The 27,021-nt window shown below is 45.7% G+C and overlaps 1 protein-coding gene across 1 annotated transcript in view; it reads right to left on the minus strand.

Annotated features, from left to right (window-relative positions):
* The window catches only part of CACNA2D4 (calcium voltage-gated channel auxiliary subunit alpha2delta 4), a 123,103-nt gene extending 104,392 nt beyond the window's left edge, over positions 1–18,711 (minus strand). The window contains exons 1-6 of the mRNA XM_019654048.1: positions 18,262–18,711; positions 14,945–15,026; positions 12,099–12,215; positions 9,006–9,065; positions 7,505–7,667; positions 6,989–7,120 (exon numbers count right to left, since the gene is read on the minus strand). Coding sequence (XP_019509593.1) covers positions 6,989–7,120; positions 7,505–7,667; positions 9,006–9,065; positions 12,099–12,215; positions 14,945–15,026; positions 18,262–18,437 — 730 coding nt within the window. The 5' untranslated portion in view covers positions 18,438–18,711. The remainder of the gene's footprint in view (positions 1–6,988; positions 7,121–7,504; positions 7,668–9,005; positions 9,066–12,098; positions 12,216–14,944; positions 15,027–18,261) is intronic.
* Positions 18,712–27,021: the final 8,310 nt, after the last annotated feature.

A 27,021-nucleotide genomic window follows, 5' to 3' on the forward strand; every position in this document is an offset into this window, starting at 1 on the left:
TGAAAAAATATAAATGCATAGTGGATTATTCACAGGTAAAGAGAAAATTCAGGTATTTGAAGGGTTTATCCAGAATTCTGTGGAGGCTAGAATGAGAAGGTCAATATATGTATGACTGGGGACACAGAGAGAGAAAAGGGGGAGAATGAGGAAAGACAATGGTTACAATGTTCTAGATGGTAAATGTTCTAGAACTGATAAAAAATTCGAATCCACAGATCCAGGAAGCAAAAGATAACCACATGTAGACACACAGTAGTGAAACCACAGAACTCCAAAGGCAAATAAATAAAGATCTTGAAAGCACCCAGAAAAGCTAGAATATTTTGCTTACAAAGGAATAACAGTTAAGCTGATAGCCAATTTTCTCAACATCGGTGGAAGTCAGAAGGCAGTGAAAAGAGTTTTAAAGTGTTGAGAGAAAATAATTGTTAATTTAGAAGTGCATTCCCAGCAGAACTATCATTCAAGAATAAGGATAGAAGACTAGTGTTGTTTTCTCAATTCTACCTGAGGGTTTTATTTCCCCATAGCTGCTATTTATTGTAAAACATTTCTCAGGGATGTGTCATTAAATGTAGGCATAGTCAGTCATTTGTGTCCAAGAAAAAAAAAAGGATTTGGCCTTTTCTGCTTAAATAAGATAACAACAGGAAACGTTTTGTGTAACTTGAGAAAATAAAAAAGAATGAATTTAAAATGAAAAAAAAGGATAAAATAAAACATTTGTAGATAAACAAAAGTGAAGCAGTTTATCACCGAGAGCCCTACTATAAAGAAACTTCTGGAAGGCTGACTTCAAGAAGAAGGAAAAGGATCTAGGAAAGACAGATTGAGATGCTTGAAGGAATGGTGAACAAATAAAATGGTAAACAAGTAGTTAATTCCAAACTAGCAATCTTTGTACCAAATGGTATCTAGTATGTGGGGATAAAAAGGGGAAATATTAGATGACAATAGAATAGAAATTAGGGTGAAAGTAGGAAATGTAGGAAGTAGGAAACGTAAGTGCAAGAGTTCTAAAGTCCTTTTTTGACTGGGAGGAGGGTAAAAATATCATTTAATTTTAACATCTTGTCAAATATGCCTGATAAGGGGTAATTACTAAAAGAATGAAAATGAGAGAATAAGTTCTAAACTGATAGATAGAAAGAGAAGTAACGGGAGAGTTATCAAAAAAAAGTTTAATCATTTAAAAAAATAGAAAAAAGAAACAAAAACAGAAGGGCAAGTAGGAATTTTAGAAATAAGATAAGCACATTTAAATATAGCAATACAATAAATGTAAATATGTTTAACTGGTCAACTAGTAAAAGAGATTATCAGTTTAGATAAAAATTTAAAAGCTACAAGCTATTTTCAAGAGACATGACTAAAACAAAATGACAGAAGGTTGGAAGTAAAATGATGGAAAAATATGTATCAGGATAATCAAGAGCATATTGGTAGTACTTATGAATATCAGACAAAACAAACTTAAAATACAAAGTGTCACAGAGGCTAACAAGGGTCAAGCAGATATAAAATCAGCAAAGATACAGAAAATTTAAACAATACAATTAACAAGCTTGATCTAATGTCATATGCAGAACTTTCCATCCCACAATTAGAGCACACATATTTTTCTCAAGCACACATGGAATATTTACAAAACTTCATGACATACCAGGCTATTAAACTAAATCACAACTAATTTCACATAATCAGTACCATATACACCACGTTCTCTGTCTACAAAGCACTTCAATCAGAAATTTATAATAAAAAGTTAAATATATAATCCCTATATATTTGGTTACTTTAAAACACACTTTTAAATAACCAAAAGATCAAAGAAGGTATCACAGGAAAATTTAAAAATATTTAGAAGCAAATGATAATTAAACACTACCATGACACCAAAAACACAGGCAATAAATTCTGTGTGTCAAATGATACAATCAACAGAGTGAAAAGAGAACCCATGGAATGGGAGAAAATATTTGCAAATCATGTATGTGATAAGAGGTTAATATCCACAATATATAAAGAACTCCTGCAGCTCAACAATAGCAACCAAAAAACAAACAACCTGATTAAAAAATGGGCAGAGGGCTTGAATAGACATTTCTCTCCCAAAAGGATATACAAATGGTCAAAAAGCACATGAAAAGATGCTCAACATCACTAGTCGTTAAGGAAATGCAAATTAAAACCATGATGAAATAACACTTTGCATACAGCAGGATGGTTACTATCAAAAACAAAACAAAATAACAAGGATATGAAGAAAATGTAAAATGATGCAATTACTATGGAAAACAGTATGGCAGTTCCCCCCAAATTAAAAACAGAATTACCATGTGATCCACAAAATCCACTTCTCAGTACATACTTAAAATAATTGAAAGCAGGGTCTCAAAGAGGTATTTGTTCATTATATTCATGGCAGCATTTTATTTACAATAGCTAAAATGTGGAAGAAACTCAAGTGTCCACTGATGAATGAATAAACAAAATGTGGTAAATTCACACAATAAAATATTATTCAGCCTTATAAAGGAGGAACATTCTGACACATGCTGCAGCATGGATAAATCTTGAGGGCATTGCACTAAGTTAAATAAGCCAGTCATAAAACGACAAATACTGTAGGATTTCACTTATATAAGGTACCTAGAGTGGTCAAATTCATAGAGACAGACGGTTGAATGGTGGGTGCCAGGGACTGGGGGAAGAGAAAGTGAAGAGTTATTTTTTAATGGGTACAGAGTTTCAGTTTTGCAAGATAAAGAGTTCTGGAGATGGATGGTGGTGATGGTTGTAGAACAATGTGAGTGTACTTAATGCCACTGAATCATACATTTAAAAATGATTAGGATGGTAAATTTATGTTACATGTAATTTACTATAACTAAAAATGAAAAACCCACTACCTATTCAAACTTGTGAGATGGAGCAAAAGTACAGTTTCTAGGGGCAAGGTAGAGCCATAAACTCTTATTTTAAAAACAAAGAAAGACTAAAAATTTAAGCTAAGTGTCCAATTTAATAAGTTAGGAGGAGGAACAACAGAATAAATTCAAACAAGGAAAAAAAGGAGATAAAGTTAGAGCTAAAATAGATAAAATAGAAAACAAAGAAATGATACAGAGCAATCAATGAAGACAAATGATCATTCCTAAAAAAACTAACAGAATAGAGAAACCAGTGGTAGTTTTGACATTATTATTTAATTTTAACATCTTGTTAGAAAAAAAAGAATAATATCACAAATTAAAAGGGGACATAATTATAGATACAGTAGAGATTAAAAGATAATAAGAATTACCATATGATCCAGCAATCCCTCTCATGGGTACCTACCCCAAAAATCTGAAAACATTTATCCATAAAGATATATGTGCTCTGATGCTCATTGCAGCTTTATTTACAGTGGCCAAGACATGGAAACAACCAAAGTGTCCTTCAATAGATAATTGGATAAAGAAAATGTGGTATATATACACAATGGAATACTATTCTGCCACCAGAAAAGATGAAATAGTGCCATTTGTGACAACATGGGTGGATCTTGAGATTATTATGCTAAGTGAAATAAGTCAGACAGAAAAAGTCGAGAACCATATGATTTCATTGACATGTGGTATACAAAACTGAAAGGAACAAGACAAATAAATGAAGAAACAAAAACTCATAGACATAGACAATAGTTTAGCGGTTACCAGAGGGTAAATGGGGAGAGGGGATAGTAGAAGAGGGTAAAGGGGATCAAATATATGGTGATGGAAGGAGAACTAACTCGGATGGTGAACACACAATGCGATATATAGATAATGTATTACAGAATTGTACTGAAACCTATGTAACTTTACTAACAATTGTCACGCCAATAAACTTTAATTAAAAAAAAGTATTTTACCAATTTAAGCAGAAATAGAAAGCCTTTTTAGTCTTGCAAGTATTAAATAAACTGAAGTGGTCATTTAAAAATGTTCCCATGGGGTGGCCGAGTGGCTCAGTTGGTTAGAGCGCATGCTCTTAACAACAAGGTTACTGAATAGATTCCCGCATGGAATGGTGGGCTGCACCCCCTGCAACTAGATTGAAAACGTCGACTGGACTTGGAGCTGAGCTGCGCCCTCCACAATTAGATTGAAGGACAACGACTTGACTTGGAGTGATGGGTCCTGGAAAAAACACACTGTTACCCAATTTTTAAAAAAGCGCTCCCATAAATAAAATGTCAGGCCTATATGGTCTTATAAGTGAATTCTACAAGGTTTCAAGGGAAAAACATTATTCTAATCTTACTTAAGTACTCCCAGAAACCAGAAAAAAAAATGGGGGAATACTTCCTAATTTATTCAATGAAACTAGTATAATTTTCCAAACCCAACAAGTAGAGTGTACAAGAAAAAATGACAAGACCATTTCACTTATATAGATGCAAAAAAATTTAAACAGAATATTAGTAAACAAAATATAACAATGTATAAAAGACTAATTTACTGTAACCAAGTTAGGTTTGTCATAGGAATTCAAGGATGGCTTAACATTGGAAAAGTCAATAGGTAATTAGGCAAAAGAAATAATAGGTACTTCACAGAAGACATACATACCACAAATGACATATAAAGAGATTTCAGTTTCACAAGTGATCAGGAAATGCAATGTCAGACCACAGTGAAATACCATTTTATACTAAAGAATTATTAACATTTTTTTTAAGTTTACTGATACCAATACCACATTTGAGAAAATGTGGATCAACAGGGTCTCTTATTCATTGCTGGTGGGAATATAATTGGTACAAGCATTTTGGAAAACAATCTGGCATTCTCTTGTCATAGTTAAGCAGTCATATATCTTAGGACCTAGCAATTCCATTCCTAGGTATATGTCCAAGAGAAACTAATACTATTACTCAGGAGAAGTGTATAAGAATGCTCATAGCAACATTGTTCATAAAAGTAAAAAACAAAGAAGAAAAACAAAAATTGGAAAAAACCCAGATAGAATCAGGAGAATGGATAAATTGATATATTGACCCCCAAAATATGATACAAGAACAAAAATGACAAAGTAAAACTAGCTATATGTGACAACCCAATGAATCTTGGAAGTATAATATTGAATGAAAAAGCAAGTTCTAAAAGTCTGTATCAGAAACCAGTTTTATAAATGTCATAAACAAGCAGAACAAAACAATATATTGTTTAAGCAGATGTGTGTGTGTGTGTGTGTGTGTAAACATAAGATAAAACTAAATAACTAAACAAACAGTCAAAAAAGTCCAAAGAGGGTCTGGCCAAGTGGCTCAGTTGGTTAGGAGCATGATCTCTGAGCAACAGGATCGCCAGTTCGATTCCCACATGGGCCAGTGAGCTACGCCTGAGCTAAGCTGCCACTGAGCTGCCATCAGGTGGCAGGGTGGCTCAGCTGGTGAGAGCATGTGCTCCTAATAAGGTTGCCGGTTCTACTCCCGCATGAGATGGTGGGCTGCACCTTCCCGCAACTAATATTGAACATGGCACCTTGACCTGAGCGACTGTCAGCTATCAACAGGTGGCTGGATGGTGACTGGACTTGGAGCTGAGCTAGCTGTGCCCTCCACAACTAAGATTGAAGGACAACAACTTGGTTGTTCCCCTTCCCCAATTCCCCAACACTGTTCTCCTTCCCCAATCCTCCCCCCCAAAAAAAAGTCCAAAGAGAGTCATAAGTTCATAATTCAGTACAGCTATTACCTGGTCATTGGGGGAATGGGGGAGGGCAGAACAGAGGAGGAGCACATATGTAAATAGAAGTTATTGGTAATCTAGTTTTTGTGTTGGTGATGTATATACTGGCATTATGTTATAAATAAAATTTTAAATAAATAAAAACAAATAACAATGGATCTGCATGGACCCATGGAGATAGTGTACCATGATCAAGGATTATGGCTAACTCCATACTGTCCACCTGAGTGCTGATATGAACCTATAAATGTGGGTGTGGGTATGAGAAATGGCCCCTCTCTACTAAGACTGATGGCTCTCATTTGGATTGTGTTGTTTGTACACAAGCTGACATCTCTGGAAGCTCTAATGTGGTAAGAATATTTACAGGAATTCTACCCTGGAGAAGACTTGAGGGACCTGTGAGTTGTTTTCAAGCATTTGAAGGGCTATTACAAGGGAGAGGAATAAACTTGTTTACTGAGGCTCCAGAGAACAGAAGAAGAACCAATGTCTACTTGTGTGTTTGGGCAGAGAAACAAGAAGGAGTATACTAACAGGGGACTCCATGAGTTCCAAGGTCCCTTTGTACACTGATAGAGGGATTGGATTTCCAACATGGGGACACAGAAGGGTCCCTTAGGATCTTTCTGATTTTCTGTCTCAGAAAAACAGGGGAACATTAAGACTTTGGACTGTGTGCTAAAACATAGAAATGGGTTGGACTAAAATTTGGAGGTGAATTATTTTAAATGAGAAGTTAAAAAAAAAGCAGAACTCTTGCAAACTTTGTGGTAGATGTTTTTGTTTTCTAATTTTTGGTGGACAAGGGAGCTTTCCCCATTCTATTTGTTAGGTTGGCCACTACTCACATAATCACATGTGATCTCTCTATGTTGCTGTTGAACATGTCAAGTGAGTATGCCCCATTCCTCCAGTTAAGATGTAAACTTTTTAAGATCAAGAATTGTTTTATCCTCCTTTGCATCTTCCACAATGCTTTTCATAGGACAAGAGTTCAATGTGAGCATTTATTGGCTGGTTAGCATGGTGTTTGATGGATTCATTCATTTATTCATTCACTCATTCATTCAACAGCTATTTGTTGAAAATGTGCATATCATGTTGTGAAGAGTTTCAAAGTGTGGGTTGGAGGTGCCTTTGGATAGAAGGGCCAACCCCACTCACCATCTTCAAAGGTGCCAGGGTCCATCTTCAATGCCCCTGTTACCTTATTCCCAGAGAGGAAGCCCAGAGGATCTTGGAGGTGCCTCCTAGGTCCTTACCTGGATAGATCCGAAAGAATCCAGTGGAGCTGCCAAAATATTGCCAGGTCAGTGTCGGGTCTCTCCGGAAGTTCTCCACAAAAACAGGGTTCAAGGCTTCAGACATGTAGACTCCATTTAAAATAGCTGGATCTAAAGGGTGAGATTATAGAAGGAACTGCAGGGGAAACTAAATCAGGAGCCACAGTGACTAATTCTTCACCCACTGAACACACACACACACACACACACACACACACACACACACACACACACAGAGCCTGCAGTGATGTAGTTTACAATTTTCCTCTACACCTCACAACCTTTAAGCCAGGAACACTGATTTTTCTCCCAGCCCAGGCTTGTGTAGAATGATTCATCTTCTCAGTTAAGGAGGTTGGAGAATCAGTTTACACCCTGCAGGGCTTCTCAGATAAATGGAGGCAAATCAATAAACTCCACCAGCACCACCAGCACCACTCTGTCAAACAACAGGTGGTTGGGAGTCTGCCAGGCCATGGGGCGGGTGGGGTCTACCTTTGTTGTACACGTTGGTGGGCAGCTGCACACTGCTGAGGGATGTGTTCACCATCAGATTGCTGAAGTGAGCATTGGATTCAAGGACAAACTCAGCCCCCAGCTCCACGTAGTTGCCATTTGCATCCCTCTGGTTGATCAGGACTGAGTTGTAATAGTCAAACTAGGGCGGAGGGGAATGGGCCGGACAGAGACAGTGCAGACACAGGGACCCGCAGAGTGAGAAAGAGAAAAGAAACGGTGCAATCAGAGGTCTCAGATGTGAGTGATGGTCAGATAGACTGACAGCATTCATACAAGCTTCATCTGTGGAGGATTCAGCAATGACCCACAGGATTTGGGCAAATACGTATCCAGATAATTGGAGTGGATGGTTGATTTGATGGGGTTCTGATGTCAATTGTCTAGATTATTGCTTCAGTTCTCCACTTTGTTTAGCTTGTATGGACACAGGTAGAGATGGAGACAGATACAGGCAGACAGAGTCCAGGAAAGATAAAGAAACAGAGGCTGCCTCATCAGCACCACCAGCTCCTTCCACTGTGGGAAGGCTCCTAGAGATCCAGATGGTGGGGCCCTGAGAGGTGAGACTTCTTCTCTCTTTAAGAAACAGCCTGCGCCGTGGACCTCAGGAAAAGCCTGTGGCTCTGTGTCCCTCTGAGGATCCAGCAGTCTGCTCTCTGCTCTTACACAGTGTTGGAGGGTCTGCTTGGATTACCACCTTGGAGCCGTCATCAGACCCTTTTGCCCCACTCCCTCCATACAACCTGGTGCATTCAGACTTGAATAGCTTCCCTCAGGCTCTCCTCCATCGTTCCCATGTCACAACACTGCTGCCACAAATCTGGCTGTGTCCCTCCCTTGCTCAAAACCTTTAATATGCGCCATTCAGTCTGCATAAAGGCCAGATTCCTACCTTTACCACCATGATTTTCTGCTTCACCAGCCTCTGGATACACAGAGCTGATCACTTGGCAATTTTCTCAATCTTGTGTATTTTTTTATTTCTTTTCCCTCAGCCTAGAAACCCATTCTCCATGCCCTCAGCTGCTCAAATCTCCCTCAGCCTGGGCCAGCCCCGAGGTCACTTATGTGCAGAGGTTTCTGAGCTCCTCCCCTTCCCTCTGCACTGTGGGAACGCTCTGTTTACCATTTGTATGGACGTGTTACAGGCCTCATGCTAGAGTTATTTGGTCTATGAACTTGACTTGGAGCAGAGACCAGCATGTTGCATTGGGTAATAAATGTCTCCGGAAGAGTAGATTGCCACTCTACACTCTGCCCCAGGTCCTGGCAGCTGTCTCTCCTTCCTGTCTCATAAGTCCCTCCTCTAAAGACTCCAGAGTGTTTCAGAATCAAACTGTTGTAGGTTCATACAAATCCTGAGCACATTAAAAGATAGCTCTGGACCCCAGCCCCCCCACTCCTCCATATCCTGTACTCAGTGACCCTGGACATCACATCGGTGGGAGATTAGACATTATACCCTCTCAGGACTCACCACCAGAGATTCATTGAATTCATGGTTCAGGTCAGCCTCCTCGGCGGCCTCTACCAGGTTCTGAGGGATGGGAACGCAAAAGGGAGAATGAATGGGTTAAAGGAGGTCAGTGGGTCCTCACTTACACTCCTAAGAATATGCCCAAGAGAACTGAAACAGGGACTCAGATGAGAACTTGTGCACGAATGTTCACAGCAGCACTATTCCCAATAACTGGAAGTGAATGCATGTTCCTAAGTGAAAGAAGCCAGTCTGAAAAGGCTGTGTGGTTCCAACCGCACAACACTCTGGAAAGGCAAGGCTATGGAGCCAGGGAAAGATCAGTGGTCGCCTGCGGTTTGTGGGGAGAGAGGAAGGGATAACAGGTGGAAAACAAGGGACTTTGAGGGCAGTGACACTATTCTGCATGATCTGTAATGGTGGATACATGTCATTATGCATTTATCAAAACCCACAGAATGTACAACACCGAGAGAGACCCTAATGTAAACTGTGGACTTTGGGTGACAACGGTGTGTCAATGCAGGTTCACAGATCGTAACTGATGTACCACCCTGGTGGGATGTTGGCAGTTGGGGAGGCGGTGTGTTTGTGGGGGCAAGGGGTATATGGGAATTCTCTGTAAATTCTTCACAATTTTGCTATGAATCCAAAATGGCTCTAAAAATAGTCTATTTCAATGTGTGTGAATCTGTATATAAGCATATAAATTTTAATCATTTTTAAAGTGTGCAATTCAGCAGCAGAAGGCACATTCACAATGTTAGGAAACTGTCATCACTGTCTAGTTCCAGAACTGTTTTCTCCACCCCAAACGAAAGCCCTGCACCCACTAAGCAGTCACTCCCACTCCCCTCTGCCGTTGGCTGCTGGCAGCCACTCATCTGCTTTCTGTCAGTGGGTTTCCCTATTCTGGGTATTTCACATAAGTGGAATCATACAATATGTCACCTTTGTATCTGGATTCTTTCACTCACTTAGCATAATGTTTTCAAGATTGAGCTGTGTTTTAAAGTATATCAGAACTTCATTCCTTTTTTTCCCCAGTTTTTTGTTTGTTTGCTTGTTTCAGGTGTACAAGACAGTGCAATAGTTATACTTTTTACCCCTCACAAAGTGACAACCCCCCTCCCCCAATCCACTGCCCCACTCCCTCCTCCCCCGGATATCATACATATCTATTACAATTCCATTGACTCCACTCTCCACACTATACTCCACGTCCCGTGACAATATATATATATATATATATATATATATATATATATATATATATATATATATATATAAAATTATAGTTGACACTTCATTTCTTTTTATGGCTGAATAATATTACATTTTATGAATATCTCATATTTTGTTTATCCATTCATCAGTTGATGGACATTTAGGTTGTTTCCACTTTTCAGCTACTGAATATAAATATATACAATTTTTGAATGTCAATTATACCTCAATAAATCTGGGGAAAAAAGAAGAGAAGACCTGAGCTCCTATTCTGGCTTTGTCAGGGGCAAACCACTAAGCCTCCCTGGGTCTCTACTTACACAACTGTAAATTAAGTAGAATAGTCCTTGCCTTCCCTACTCCCAACATTCTATTCCTAGGATGTGATGAAGAAATTCTCCAGAGCCAAGATTATTTCAGCAATGCTTTGAAGGAAACTTTCCCATGGGTACTCCCATTGAAGGGTAGGTGGCTATGGCCCCCCACGGAACCCCCAGCAGGGAGCAAGGACTGGTGCTTGGAGAAGGAAGGTCTGCAGAGCAAGCACTCATTGGATTGGTTTTTCGAGGTTGAAGCTATGGGAAGGCCACAGTGCAACTGGAGGCCCAAGGAGCCCAGAGCCGGGCTTCTGGGGGGAGCCAGGACTGCTGTGCTCTAGCATCATGAGGATCTGCCCCTGGAGTGGTGCTTCCTGCATCCCAGTGTCTGTGCCCTTCCAGGGAGGTGGTTTCCATGGCACTGCAGATTGAAGGAGGCAGGCGGTACTGCTGTGCTGGTTGTGTGGGAGGTCAGTATTCCCCTGCTGTGGCCCAGGGTGGGCGTTCCAGCCCCCAAGTATCTTCTCATTGGTTCCTGACACTAAGATCCCTTGCTTCTAAGCCTGGAGAAAACAGGCAGCGAATTGTAACTCATGGGAAAGATGGCCCCAGCGACTTTACTCAGGATCCCTCCCAGATAGTGTTTTTGATGGGGGTGGGGTGGGGATGGGGGACATGGGAGACAGGCTGGCAAGCTGGCCACACTGCAGTTTCCATTCCCAACACTTCCTGCTCTTAGCACTGGCCTCAGCCTCCCCTCCAACAGCCTATCATCCAGCTCCAGCTCCTCTCTTCTGGCTCCCTGAAGGAATTCTTTTGGGAGACAACATCAGTCTTGGATGGTCAGATTTCTGGCTGGATGGAGCAGGAACTATGTGCCTCCATCCAGCCAGGTCCCCACAGCACCAGGGTAGGCACTTCATGCCAGGGAAGTGACACATTCTGTTTATACCAGGCCAAGCCCGGTTTGGTGTGTGTGCAGTGACGAAACCCTGTGAGCATGAGGCCCGACACTGTAAGTACATCTGCTGTCTGGGTAGCCCCCTAGCACATGGGTATCATAAAGGATGGGTCGGTATGGCAGCGGGGGAAAGGGTTGGGGGATGAGTAGTGGAAGGAGAGAAAGGAAGAGGAGAGAAGGGAAAGGAAAGAGAGGGGGCTTTCTTTGTATGCTCTCCATCCCTCTATACTCCCACCTACTCATTTATCCATCCATTCATCCATCCCTCTATACTCCCATCCATCCATCCATCCATCCACCCATCCATTCATTCAGCAGATGACTCCTAAGTCCTCATTCTATACCTGCTCTGCACCAGTCACTGAGTATGAGGTTGTGATGCAGAGTCCCTCTTCACACTGCAGGTTGGTCCTATTGCATTGGACATTGTTTCCTAAGGCAGAGCTCTAATCTCAGCCCTCCCCTTTCCCCTGCTTCCCATCATTTCCTCCTTTACAAGGACCTTTTGGCTCATGGGGATACAAGGCAGGCACTCATGAGGTATGGCCTGGGGTGGAATCCCCCACAGATCAATAGGACTTGAAGCACCTTGACAGCCTCCACTTTCCTGCGTAGCATGGTCTCCATGTCATCTGAGATTTTCTGCACCAGCTCCAAGCCATCCACCTCCTGGATCCTCAGACTGGGCTCCACATCCTTGAATTTCTGTTAAGGGAAATGTGGGAGAGATGGGCACCTGTCATCTGGCACCGAGATGATTTGTACCTGATTACACATGGCCTCCATTCTCTCAACTGTGTAGTCACACCCATGAGGTTTTGTTTACTCCACAGAGGCAAGGACAGGCCCTTCCCTCCTCGAATAATCTCCTCCCCTAACAACAATAGCTGCCTCTTATCAAACATTCTCTCTGTTCCAGGGGCTCTGGACACGTTTTGTTTATATCCTTAAGGGGAGTAGGGCCGGCCAAGTGGCACGTTGATTAAGAGTTGGATTGGGACTCCAGCTCTGAGCATCAGGGCCCGGGTTTGGATCCCACATTAGGGCCAGTGACACTGCACCCTCTATAGCTAAGATGGTGAACAACAGCTCAACCTGGAGCTGGGCTGCTGTGAGTCACCGGAGACAGCATAGTCTGCAGTGGAGCTGCAGTGGGCTGCTGCAAAGCTACTGTGAGTGGCTGGCAGCCAGTGTGAGCTGCCGAGAGCCACCATGAGCAGCCGTCCAGGGCCCGGCGACTGATCTGCCTCACCCGGGAAGAGCACAATGATCATAATACCAACATGGGCCAATGAAGCAACATCCTCCACAACTAGACTGAAGAACAAAAGGACAGCAACTTGTCTGTTCCCCTTCCCCAATTCCCCAGCGCTGTTCCCCTCCCCCAATTCCTCAATAAAATCTTTTTTTTAAAAAGAGGGAGTAGGCCAGGGCTCAGAGAGGTCAACAAACTTGACCTAGATCACACAGCCATGTCTCCAAAACGTCCACATTGTCTGCTGCCCCTGGAGCCACTCATGACTATGATACCCCCCTGAGCATCAGTTCATCTTTCCTCAAGCCCCGTGATGTCATTGTTCTCCTACTCATAGTGTGTCTGGGCCGAGCTCAGCAGAGGTAGGTATTGATGCTGCCTGACAAACTGCCAGGGAGCCTAGGAGAGTTCAGAGAGCTGGGTTTGAGTTCATGCTCTGGGGCTGCGGGAGACAACCTCTCCCTGCTGTGCATATCACTGTCTAATGACCCAGTTTGGCAACCCATTGGCCACATGACCTTAGGTAAGTTTCTCAGTCAGTTTCCTCATCTGCAAGATGTGACATTGGCATGGCTTTAGAGAATGCTCTAGAATGTAGATTAGAGAATGTTTTTACCCCAAACAGCCACATATTATTGCTCCATTTTTCTGACCTGAAGTTGGAGGGCACAAATGAGAAAGTTGAATGAAATGGTGCTCTGAAATGTAGAAGTGTGGTGTGACTGGAAAGTGGGTCTGAGCTGTCATTCCGTGTTGGCCTGTGGACAAGGAGTAGCACGTACACATCCCCCTCCCCATCCCCCACTCCCCGGCTCCTCCCACCCTCTCCAGCCCGTGGACCTGTGGACTGTGGGGAAGGGACAGCAGGAGGAGGCTGCAGATGGTCATGTGTGGGCATAAAGGCCTGTGATCTGCTTATAGCATCATTTAGAAAATGGCAAGGATGGTAGTCTCCTCAGAAGCTGTGGTGAGAGTTAAATCCTGAGTAGAAAGCTCTTAGTGAATGGTAATAAGAAAGAATGGTAAGCTACTAATAAAACTGGTCTGAGGGGGGCCGGCCGAGTGGCGCGATGGTTAAGAGCTGGCTTGGGACACCAGAGGGCCCTGGTTCGGATCCCACATATGAGGGCCAGTGACACTGCCCTCCACAGCTAAGATGCTGAACAACAGCTCAACCTGGAGCTGGGCTGCCATGAGTCGCTGGCGACAGCATAGGCTGCAGCCCCTGTGGCAGTGGGTTGCCATGGGCTACCGTGTGTAGCCAGCAGCCAGCGTGAGCGGCCAGCAGCCACCGTGAGCGGCATCCAGAAGCCAGCGACTGATCTGCCTCGCCTGGGAAGAGCTCAATGATGGTGCCAACTTGGGCCAGTGAAGCAACGTCCTCCACAACTAGACTGAAGAACAAAAAGACAGCAACTTGTCTGTTCCCCTTCCCCCAATTCCCCAGCGCTGTTCCCATCCCCCAATCCCCCAATAAAAATCTTAAAAAACAACAACAATTGGTCTGGGGGTTATAAATATCAGAGGAAAACAGGGTTGTTTATAACGTAGTAAGAGGATAGGCGATGTGTCCATCTGCACATAAAGCAATTGCTTAATAAGGGAAGGGGGAGCTGGTGCGTCATCCTGTCCCTCAGGCCCCGTGTCCTGCCCGGGAGGTGGACACGAGCCCACGTGGGCTCTGCTGTCCGGGCATGGCTGGAGCTCCTGAGAATTGGAGGTCTGGGAGCTCTCCCTGCACAGAAGACCAAGGGCTAGCTGGCCGGCTTCTGCGGCCAAAGTGGCCGCTGTAGGATTTCCCCATGGCTGGCTGAGGCCCCACTTACCCCTTCTCCTCTCTCCCACCTCCTTTCACAGGTGCAGCCCTGCATCCGCATCTGCTCACTGCTCCCTCCCGCCTCTATTTTTCACAGCCTTTCCACCTTATCTAATTCCATGTTGGCGTCAGCTTCCCGGGAATCTGAGCTGGCGCTATGCTCTGGCCACCCCACCGACTTGGGCAAATGGTTCTCCTCCCTGAGTTTCAGTTTCACCACCTGAAAACGAGGGGGTTGTGTTAGATGATGTCTGAGACCCCCTCACAGCACAGACACTCAGGGACTCTGCTCCTCTCTCTGGGAGGACCCCCTGGTGATTGCCCTCTGACCACCCTGGGAGCTCCCAGAAGAGGGTTACTGACCTTCTGCAGCAAGAGGGAACCCGAGTATTTGGTCACAGTGTCATACAGCTCCCCGCCGAAGGTGTCTGCCCACAGCTTCACTCTGCCGAGTCATGAAGGTACATGTGTATACACATGTGTACACACAAACATACACACATAGATGCACATGCACACACATACATACAAAACAACTGTCCACACACACAGACACCCACTGATCACATCTGCACAAACACAGAGACACACATGATACATAGAGATTCACACTGTAACTCACACACACACATGTACACATGCAAACACATACACACTGACATGCACTCAGAAAAACACATGCAAATAACTTTTACCCCTGCTGGCCAGAGCAAAAGACCCCGAGGACCCACTAGGGTTTCAGCAGCTGCACTGAGTATGCTGAATCCCCTTGGCTGGGTCTCCCACTGAGGCGCAAGGGTTGATGAGCCAGATCCAAGGCCTGGCCCCAAGCACCCACGAGCTGTGGTTTGTAACTGGGGAGAAGGAGGGGAAAAAACTATGGACAGTTCAGGCCAGGGTGGAGAGGACCCTCAGGATAGACTCTGGGGCTGCCTGGGCACAGCTGCAGCTTCTCAATGAGTCATTGCCTCCAGCGTTCCCTGCTCAAGGTCACTGTAGGCTGCTGCCTCCTCTGTTGGAACTTCAGAGGGAGCATGATGCAAGGGGGCAGAGGACAAAGCTGTGAGCTGCTTGTGCTGAGGCTGAGGGGAGGCCAGGCAGTGAGGGCAGGGGACAACACCTCACCTGTAGTGCAGGCAACTTAAGAGAAACCATGACCTCTGTGTGTCCCCAGAGTGCACCAAGACCCCGTCCCCTGGGCCGGCTGGTGGGGTCCTGGGGGTGTGCATATAGGACTGTGTCTGAACCTCTCCAGATGGAGCAAATGGAGTTTGCCCACACGATCATTTCGAGATCAGCATTCATTTAGTCAGTCCACCAGTATCTACTGAGGTCCTATGTGCCAGGCATTGTGCACAGTCTTGGAGCCACATCACAATCCTCACCTTTGTAACTGTCAGTTAAAAGGATGTTTCTTCATATACAGGTAGCATAATGCATGTTTGAAGGAACACCAACAAAACTTGGGGAGTGTCCCCTTGGTGAGGGGAGGCTTCCCGGCAGAGGTGGAGTCTGCATTCAGTGGCAGAGGCTTGGGAGAGTTTAGCCTGACAAAGAGATTCTAGGTGGAGATTACAGAAGAGCTTGGGGCAGTCAAGCATGACTTCCAGGCTTCCAGCTGGGTGATTGAGCTAATGGCAGGGTTATTAAGTAAAATTAAGAATATCAGGGAGATCAGGGAAGCACGTTGGGGAGGTGGAAAGTGATGAGAGTCCCTTGAGTTATGTAGAAAATAAGGTCTCCGTTGCAGAGTGATGTCAGGCAGGTTGTATATTGCACAACTCTAGAAAGCACCAATCGCTTTGTATCTTGAAAGACACAAACTTGAATTTAAAACTGCACATGATGTTCAGGAAGAGCTATCTATAAGCAACAGATATGTGAGTCGAACAGGCAGAGGCACAGCTAAGAGTCATAGTACATAGATGGGCGTCAAAATTCTGGGAGTAGGAGATTGGGGGCATGAGAAGGGCTGAATGGATGACAAACCCTGGAAAACATCAACAATCTCAAGGGGCAGGCATAGGGAAAGGAGCACTTGGGAAAGACAGAGAGGTAACAGGTGCCCAAGGAAACCTGGAGAGCACAGTGCTGTCAACATTGAGGCATTGAGACTCAGGAAAAATGGAGAAGCTAGTGTCCAATACAAGAGTCTAGGGAGATAAGTCCAGAAGTATCTACCACATTGGGCAATGCGGGTCTTTGGTGACTTGGGTGGAAACAGATTTGGGAGGACAGTAGAAGCCAGGGCCAGGTGGTGGGGGCTGAGGGCTGAGTGGGAGGGAGGGCCTGGCTTCATAAGAGGGAGATGTGGGGTCTCTGGGGCAGGAAAGACTGAGAAAGATCCAGTGGAAGAGAGGAGAGGAGGGGCCAAGGCCCCAGGCAGTGGGCAGGTGCAGATGTGGGCAGTTAGGGGACCTTAACCTCAGCGACTCTCTCTGGAAGTTTCTGTGTAGATGGTCCACTCTACAGTTCTCCTTGATCAAGACCTGGATTCCAGCGGTCTTGACTTGGCACTCAGCTGTTTCTAGAGTTGGCCTTCTACTATTGGGTGGTGTGTGTCCTGGAGGTGAAAATTATTCTCACTGTCTCCTCACCAGTAGGCAGTTTTGCAGGCTCAGTGGGTGTATTGGTGAAGCATAGGCCAGGCTGACCTGAGTTTAAGCTCTGGCACTTCTTTACTGGCTACGGGAACTTGGGAAGTCTCCTCAACTGCAGAATCAGAGTACTGTACCACCGCCCATCCCCTCCTCTCCCCCCCAATCACTGAACTGCTTGTGAACTGAAAGGATCATTTGTAAAGCACCCAACACTACGCAGGCATATAAAAGTCAGAGGCTATACAAGCAGACGGAAGCTGTGCTGCTCCACAAAGCCCAACACAAACATTTGTGCTATTCTAGTACCCTCTGCCCACTTCTGCTGACACATGAGGCTGGCAGCTGGCTCTGGTAGCCCGATACCATTCTGCACTTGAGTGGCTGGACTTAGATATCGACTGAGCAGGCGACCCCCTTTAGTCTAGAGTGCTCTGCTCCCCACATTTATTGGAGCTTTCTTTAATAAGACCACCAGAGCCAAGGACTAAAAAACAGACACCCCCAGAATGGTTGCACGGTAATTTAAATTTGTAGTAAAATGTAAATGACTGATACCTGGTCTTAATGACAGGGTGTACAGTCAGGGCCTGGAAAGAGGCAGAAAGGCACAGAGAGGGAAGACTGAGACCACCAAAGTCCAATTTGACCTAGTTTCTGGTTGCGAGAGCCATTTTGTCGATTTAGAACTGCTTTACCCCTTCAGACTGTCAAAATGAATTTCCTAACAAATCCTTGGGGAGCTGCAATGATCATTTTGAACCAGCACAGCTGCCAGTCTGTCACCTAGTGGCAGCGGTTACCCTGGAAGGAGCTGCACCCTGCAGGCGTTCCAGGGCCTCTTGAGAGCTGATGATCAGGTGTCTGGTCCGGGCAGGTGGACATCCCAGGGGAAAAGAGGAAGGTGAAGAAAAGGTCTTCACAGCAAGAGAGGGAGAGTGGGCAGTCGAGGCCCCCAAGAGATAGTCCGGAGGGAGGTCAGAGGTGAGGGGCGCAGAGGATTGAGGCCTGCCAGCTAGAGGAAAGGAGGAAAAGAGGAAAGGGTAAAAGGATTTGTGGGATGGGGCTGAATTTGGTGCTTACGTTTCCAGGGGAATCTTGGCCTGTCCCCTCATGGGGGACAGGGAGGTGCCAGACAGCAGCAGCCACAGGATGATCGCAGTCTTCCTCAGGGAGGCCCAGACCACTGACCACAGGCGAGAGTGTCTCCTGCTGTGGGTGCAGCTGGCGTCTGGCTGGAACCTGGGCGGTCTGGGCATGCTGCTCCACTGGGCTCAGGGCGGGCAGAATGGAAAGCGCAGCCTCAGGCCGTGAGCTCTGTCTGCCTGTCACCCAGATCCTCGGGATGTCCCCAAGTCTTCTGCCTTTCGGGTCCTGGCAAGCCTGGGGTTCTGCAGCTTGCAGTCGGGTCCTGGCTGAAATGCCTGGTGGGAGAGGGGGCTCCTCTCTGCTCTGTAGAGAACAGTGACAGGGGAGCTGCCTAACCTCACCAGCAGGCTTCCAGGAGAGGGACTGACTGTCGGGCAGGGCAGGCTGTGAGTGACAAAATGAACCTGTTAATCCATTGGCCTCTCCTCTAATCCCTCAACTAACAGCAGGGAGGAGGGGGTGAAAAGAGTGACCTCAGCAGGATTACCCTGTTTTCATAAGACAAGGTTTGTTCATTCTCTTGGGGATCAGAGCATACCCTCCAGCCTTCTGAAAACAAGGGAAGGACACTGTGACACTGGCCCAGGACAGCAGCTGCTGTTTGCCCAGTGCTCAGATTTACCAAGAGCCATAACAAGTCCTCTCTTTTTTTTTTTTTTAAGGTTTTTTATTGGGGAATTGGGGGGATGGGAACAGTGCTGGGGAATTGGGGAAAGGGGAACAGGCAAGTTGCTGTCGTTTTGTTCTTCAATCTAGTTGTGGAGGACGTTGCTTCACTGGCCCAAGTTGGCACCATCATTGCGCTCTTCTCTGGCGAGGCAGATCAGTCGCCGGCATCTGGACGGCCGCTCACTGCGGCTGCTGGCCGCTCACGCTGGCTGCTGGCCACACACGGTAGCCCATTGCAATCCACTGCCACAGGGACTGCAGCCCACGCCGTCGCCGGCGACTCATGGCAGCCCAGCTCCAGGTTGAGCTGTTGTTCAGTATCTTAGCTGTGGAGGGCAGTGTCACTGGCCCTCACATGTGGGATCCGAACCGGGGCCCTCTGGCATCCCAAGCGAGTTCTTAACCATCGCGCCACTCGGCCGGCCCGCAAGTCCTCTCTTTGAAACTCAGAGTGATCCTGGCAGGTCGGTGGCATCATCCATGTTTTCAGGGGCTCTTGAGGCACAGAGAATAGAGATGCTCATGTCTTCAGGCCTGCTGCCTCTGGCCAGGTCAGATGTAACATCAATACCCTACAGCCCCCACAGCCCCATGTCTCAGCTGCTCCTGGTGCTACACGAGAGATACATTCCTTGGGAAGCTGGCGACGCTTCAGGGCCTCTACCTTACACAGCAACATGTCCCCAATATATACAAAAGGAAGATAGTTGAACTACACTTGGGTTAAGATGTCTGTTTCTTTCTATTTCAGCCCTTCTCTGATTTCCCCTCGGTTGGGTGATGTTTAGTGGCTATGTGCATTTGGGGGATCCAGCTAAGAAGATGAGTTGTGGAAGAATTTAATTTGGGTTTATTGGGATGTATTTATGTAGCTCGCAGTCACTTCCTTGTATAGACAGGTTATCTCCAGCCATCCCGGGGTAGAAACACACTTATCGTCACCCACAGTGTGGACTCAGACTGCATCAGGACACCCAGGCGCCCTACAGCGCCTCCGCCTCCCCCTGGCCCCTGCCCCTGCTGGAAGTACATGGGACGAAGTATGTGGGACGTGAGGAAAGTAAGGTTGAAATAATACATGGAGCCAGAAGCTAGTCTGGAAGGTTCTTCCAAATATCAAACAAATAAAATTGCCAGCAGAGGACTTGGTTCTCATCAAGCCCTGGCCAGAACAGTTCTTTCCTCTTAGAAAAGTAGTTGATATTGAACGTATGTAATTATAAATATGCCATGCATTGTCTTCTCTCCTGATGGGAATTACACAAAACAGAATTTGATAGAAATTCTTGTGGTTGTCGTCCAGACTGGTGATAAGACCACATGGGCCCTGCACATGATGTCACAGTTTACACATTCCGTGTGCCAGAGTGCTTCTTAGCATATCTGATGCATCTTCTGATCAACTTCTTAAAATTTGTAATTTGGAGTGATTTTTTCATTATAAATAAATATTCACTTTTGTATACATTTTTGTATTTGTAATTTGTATTCTTTTTCTAATATAGATGACCACCCCCAAATTATGCAAGCTCCCAACCCCACAGAACGTGGCCCCTGTCCTCCATTCTAGCACCTGCTCATGGAAGGTGTTAGCACTCCAAGGTCCTTGTGCTCCACACTTCAAAATGCCGAAGCTTAAACCATCTGTTTGGAGTGAGGGAAAGGTTTATTGATTGAGAAGTCATCAATTGAGAAGATGGGGGCCCTAGTAGTTTCTCAACTCTATCTTAAGAAAATACAGAGTTCAGGGTCGGCCAGTAATGCTGCGCCCTCTACAGCTAAGATGGTGAACAACAGCTCGACCTGGAGCTGGGCTGCCGGGAGTCGCTGCAATGACGTAGGCTGCAGCCCCTGCTGCGGTGGGCTGCCATAAGCTACCATGTGTGGCTGGCAGCCAGCGTGAGTGGCTGGCAGCCGGTGTGAGCTACCAAGAGCCACCGTCCAGAGGCTGGCAACCAATCTGCCTCACGGGGGAAGAGCGCAATGATCACAATACTAACATGGGCCAGTGAAGCGCCGTCCTCCACAACTAGACTGAATAACAAAAGGACAGCAACTTGTCTGTTCCCCTTCCCTGATTTCCCAATAAAATCTTAAAAAAAAAAAGAAAAAAAAAAGAAAATACAGAGTTCAAGCTTCTTTCATGTCAAGGGAAGGGGAAATGGGAAGGGCTGTTTCTGTAAAAACTGAAGCCCTAAGTGGAATTCCTCTAATGACGAGCATGAGTAAAGCAGGGGTTATTAGCCGGAAGGCCATGGGGACAACCAGGGCTTAAACAAGGTGGAGTCTGAGGGGCCAAGCATTTCACTGTGACAGAGGCCCTGGCTCACTCTAATGTGTGGAGCACGGGAGCTGCTTAGAAAGCTCCCTCCACGCTCACTGTGCTCACTTCACAGGCAGAGTGGTAGCCTGGGTCCCACTCAGCCCCTTAGAGCTGCTCGGGAAGCCTTTAAAGTATTTGTAAAGAAAAATACTGATATTATAATGGTGGGTAAAGTAACATTATGTCTTTTCAAAGGCTGTTAAAGAACAAAAATTTAATTAAATGAATTTGAAGCTCTAATTTGCTTTATTAAGCGATTAATGAATTGGGCAGCATCCCATCTAGTAACTAGAAGGGCACTCCGAGGGGTTTTACAAAATGAAAGGCTTTTATAGGCAGACACTGGGCAGGACAAGAAAGTTATTAACGAAAGAAAAGAAAGGATTTTTTTTGGAAAGTTTACCTTCCTCAGGGGAAGGTAGGGGTTCTTATCATGCTGATTGCCTCAACTTCCTTTGAGGGATGGGGAGGGCCCACATGGTGATAGATTATATCATTGGTACTGACAAGAAAACTCTTGATTGCGTTCCTGGAGAAGGTTGAAACTCCAATAAGTCAGGTATTAAGTCTAGGTTCCATGTTATGGCCTGTAGCACAAGGGACTCCATTTTGAGTCTGTGCTTGTCTGTTTAACAAGACCCACTAAAGTATTGCACCCTACAAGCGTATTGTAACCAGCTGTACAAAGAAAAATACCTTTTAAGTAACTCTGAAGTACATTTTGCTATGTATGCCTTGTTGACTTGGCTAACTATATAACTATATAGCATATGAGGACCATAACCCCTCTTCCTGCTGTATGCTGTGAAACACTAGGGATGATGGTAGCGGGTGGGGAGGGCAGAGAACTTTAGTGCCGAATACCTTCAGAGAAGGGATTTCTTAGCAGGAATAAAATGAAGTGTGGGAACAGAGCAGAGAGCCAAGGGAGTTATGAATCCTTAAGAGAGATCTGAAACTCAGAACTTCAGGGGCCCATCCCTCAGCTGCAGGCCAGGGTGGTCTATCATTCATGCCAGTTAGGAATGAATCAACTCTGTGGCCTTATTTTTAAGGGCTCTGAGAAAAGGAGTATTCCAACTTCTCTCAGTCAGTCTTTCATCTCAAATCCCTTAAATGTGCCGACATGAGAAATATCCAAACCTGTGGAGAATTTCAATGAGTTTATGTGAGCCAAACTGACGACAATTGCTGGGAAGCAAAAATCTCGACAGATTAAGAAAATACTTCGGAGAATGGCAGTTTTGCAGCTTATTTTATACATTAGAATCAAAGGAGGAGACATAAGAAAGGTGCATCGAATCCTTTGGTGGTAGATGAAGGGGGCAGGAGAGGGCAAAGCGGGGGAAATCTCTGGGACTGGACAAAAAGTAAAATGGAGAAACACACACTTCATTTACATTGGTGAGTACAGGATAGTAAATAATTAACATTTACAGTACAAAGAGGTGGTATGCGGGGAACAAGATAACAAGGAGGGGTCTTGTAGTCTTGTGCTCTGGTGTGGTGGGCTGTGCCCTGAAAAAGGGATTACTCTGACACTCCAAGGACATGTTGTCTTAGATGCAAAAAGACACTAGACAGGCTCACTTAAGGTAAAAACTGGCCTTTGTCAAGGAAGTTACAGGCTAAAGATATGACTATCCACCATGACTCGCTTTAAGTTAGGAATTTTTGTGTTCAGACTATCCTACACGGTTAATTTCATTCTCTGAATTTATAGGACCTGCCATGCTGGCCTACCCTGAGCTTGTCAGGTTCAGTATGTGGCTCCGTTTTCATCCACAAATATAATCCAACCCAACCCACTTTTTTGGGGCATCGTCTTGGTGTCAGCCTCTTACCAGGTACTGGAGATGTGATACCTAGAGTTGGAATGGAGGTTGGACATGATGCTTGAGATAGATACTCAAAGTCTATCTAGGGAGGCTGATCTCAAAAAGACACCCAGCTAAAGCAAAGCTCAGCACTGTGACACATAATGGAAGCATTTGTCAGCGTAGCGAAGGGGGCAATTATTTTTCCCTTTGGTGGGAAAATGGGGAGGAACACTTCAGGGAAGTCTTCATGGTGAAAGGGACATTTGTTTTGGGCTTTAAAGGATGAATAGGAGTTCACCAAACAGAGACTATTGAAGGAATACTTATAAGGAACAGATGGTCTACAAGGAACAGAAAGAACAAGAGTAGGCAACCATAGGCAGTTAAAGTATACACACATTTTATGGAATGGTGAGAATATCGGTGTCTATTACTGCATACTAAGTTACACTTAGTGGCTTGACATAAAAGCAATTATTTACTTAGTTGATAAATGTGTATTTCAGGCAGGGCCCAGCAGGAAAGGCTCTTCTCCATCCCAGGTAGTGTCAGCTGGGGCAGCCAGAGGATCCACATCCAGGCTGATTCACTCGCATGGCTGGCAGGGTGGTGCTGACTGGGGGCTAGGAGCTCACTGGGGCTGGAGGACTCCATTTTCCTTCACATGGGCTACTTGGGTTTCCTTACATCATGGTGACTGGCTCCCAGAGTGAGAACCCCAAGAGAGTACAGTGGAAACTGTAGTACCTTTCATGGTCTGCCTGGAAGTCACCGAGCATCACCTTGGCTGTATTCTATTATTTAGCCAGGCTCCAGTTTGACCCAGGCTCAAAGGGAGGAGACAGGCCCTACCTCTCCATGGAAGGAGTGTCCAAATTTGCAGACGTGTTTAAAAACTGCCACAGTGAGGGTAGTGGGATCGGGGATAGGGGAGGATGGTGAGGGTGGGAGGTGAGGGGTAAGGGCAGAGAGAAAGGAGTGGTAGGAGATGAAGCTGGGGGAAAGTTACACGATACCAGATAATGAAGGGATATATTAGTCCTTCTAAAATCTAACTTAAATATCACTTACTGCAACTCCATATCCATTGAAAAGTACTGATTTATGAGTGTGGCAGAACAGGGGGACAGGGGATGGGAAGGAAAAAGAACAGGGAAGTAAAAGATATAACAGTCTAGTATCTAAGCTAAGCTTCTTTGAGCACAGACCCACAAATTCACATCATTTCCATTGCTCAGTGAGCGCTGGTCAGTGAGAGTTTCCCCAAGCTCTACCATTTAGGGAGAAGCTTGGTGGGAAAAAGTATGTGTGCATCTCCCTCCCGATGTCCTCCTCACCCTGGTATCCCTCCCTCCCTCTTCCTTCCCCTGGTCCCCTTCCCACCCTCCCACTTACCCTGGTCCCCTTCCAGCCTTCCCCCTTCCCCTGGTCCCCCTCCTTCTCTTCCCCTTCCTCTTGTCCCCCTTCTGCCCTCTCTTCCCTCTGTCCTGTTCCCTCCTCGTGGCCTCTCCCTCTCCTCCACAGCCCTTGCTCTGTTTCTTGATGACTGTCCACGTGCACTGGGTCCACCAGCTTCTTCAGAGCTAGGCTTGGGCCAGAGCTCACTCATCTCTGAGCTCTTCCTGCTTGAGCAACAGAAGGCCAGACAAAGGGAATGGATCAGAGCTCCAAGCTTATTCTGCAGCAGACTATGACAAGTCTCTATTTCTCAGCACTCCATGCCATTTTTCTTTTGTTCTTGCACAGATACGTATGAGCACACACAAATAGGTATTTGAGGCACCATGTCTGGGTCTAGTTTCCCTGTCGGTCATCCAATACCTCCCCTGCCTGCTTTAGGGGATAGTAAAGATCAAATGGGGCAATGTATGCATATTTTGTTGACAAAATATAAAATAGTATATCAGGAATTTTATAACCCTTTCTTTAGCAATTGAATCCTCTCTTTCATAGAAATCTTTGCAGACCCAAATGAAGCGATTTCAGTTAGTGGCAGCTCCATCCGTCTAGTTGCTCAGGCCAAATCTTTGGAGTCTGTTGTGGCTCCGCTTTCTCATTCCTGCTCCATCTGGGCCATCAAAAAAGCCTGCCAGTGCTGCCTTACAAATATTAGTATATCCAGAATCCAACTATTTCGCCTCAACCCCCTGCCATGACCCCGGCCAAGCCACCACTGTTTATTCCCTGGATGATAGCAACATCCTTCCTACTGCTTATGCTGGGTGCCTTCTGTTTGCCAGTCCAGAGCTAGGCTCTACCCTCTGCCTCTGCTCCATGCCCTTGAAGTCCCATCTGTTCAGATCATCTCTGCCGAGTCCTGTGCCCTCTGGTTTCCATTAAGTTCAGCCACAGTGTGCCCTGGCAGGAGCTTGGAAAGAAAGCAAGATTATTGCTGGTTGGCAGTGTTTCTCAGCCTGACATCACTGCTCCTCTTCGGGTGGCCTCCTCTCCATGACTTTCTCCCTGTGTTAGTCAGAGTTACACGGAAACACAGAACCAATAGGATGTATAGTAGAGAGAAAGAGATTTATTACAAGGAATTGGGTCATGTGGTTTTGAAGGCTAAGTCCCAAGCTCTGTAGCCAGGAAGCTGGGGACTCAGGAGAGCAGATGGTGTTGTTCCAATTGAGCCCGAAGGCTTGAGAACCAGGAGGGCTGATGGTGTAATTTCAGTCCAAAGGTGGCAGGCTTGAGACCCAGGAAGAATTACAATGTTTCAATTCAAGTTCAAAAGAAGGGAAAAAAACCAATGTCCCAGCTCAAACATTGTCAGTCAGGAGGAGTTCTCTCTTACTCACAGGAGGGTCAGCCTTCATTCTATTCAGGATGTCAACTGATTGGATGAGGCCCACCACATTAGGGAGGACAATCTGCTTTACTTGAGACTAGATTTTAATGTTAATCTCATCCAGAAACATCCTCACCAACATGGTCAGAATAATGTTTGACCAAATATCTGGGCACCATAGTACTGTCAAGTTGACACATAAAATTAACCATCACATGCCCTTTAGACTTCAGTAGTAACTGCTTCCTCCTTGACTTGGAAGGAGGTGATAGCTCAGCTGCTCCTAAGCCCTGGGTTAGGTTAGGTTACTCTTGTGTTTCCTCTATATCCATGCATTTGAAAAGAAACTTTTCTCCAATTATCCCACTATGAGTGTCCCACCTGTTTCCTGCTGGGCCTCTGTCTCACAACTGGTTTCCCTCCCCCTACTCCTGTCCTTCTCAGTCTATTCTTAACACAGCACAGGGTTCCTTCTAAAATGTAAGTCAGACCACACCACTCCTCTGCTCAGAAGTGCCCACTGGCTGCCCACCTAACTCAGGGTAAAAGCCAAAGTTCCCAACTCAGCCCCTATGGCTTTACAGGAGCAGGACCTGGCTCCTCACTGCCTGCCCTGCTCCTGCCCTTACCCAGGGCCCTCACCACCCTCAAGCATGCCAGGCCTGCTCCTGCATCAGGACCTTGGAGCGGGCAGTCACCTCTGGGGCTCTGCCTGCCCTGCTGCCCCTCTGGGTAGCCAGCTTTCTCATTTCGACCAGGTCCCTGTCAGTCAGTCTCTGGCAGGAAGAGATGGAACACTTGAATTGGGTGACTTGTGAAAAGTTTAATAAAGGGACTATTTACAGCGGTAGGGACAAGGTATGTGGGGACTGTGGTTTCCTGGGCTGGAAACAGCAGGGATTCAATCCCTGGGCCTGAGGGGATGAGGAGAAGGGAAAGTCACTGGAACCTGTGGAGAGAGGGGGCTGTATAGACAGAGCTGTCCGACAGGAATGAATGGTGACCTCAGGATGCTGCCTGCCAGTGGCAACCCTCCCATCACTAAAGGGGGCTGGATGATTAAACGTCCCCACTTCTTCCCCTCCTCTCTCAGA

This window comes from Hipposideros armiger, unplaced genomic scaffold, assembly GCF_001890085.2.
Source record: "Hipposideros armiger isolate ML-2016 unplaced genomic scaffold, ASM189008v1 scaffold_213, whole genome shotgun sequence".
NCBI lineage: Eukaryota > Metazoa > Chordata > Mammalia > Chiroptera > Hipposideridae > Hipposideros > Hipposideros armiger.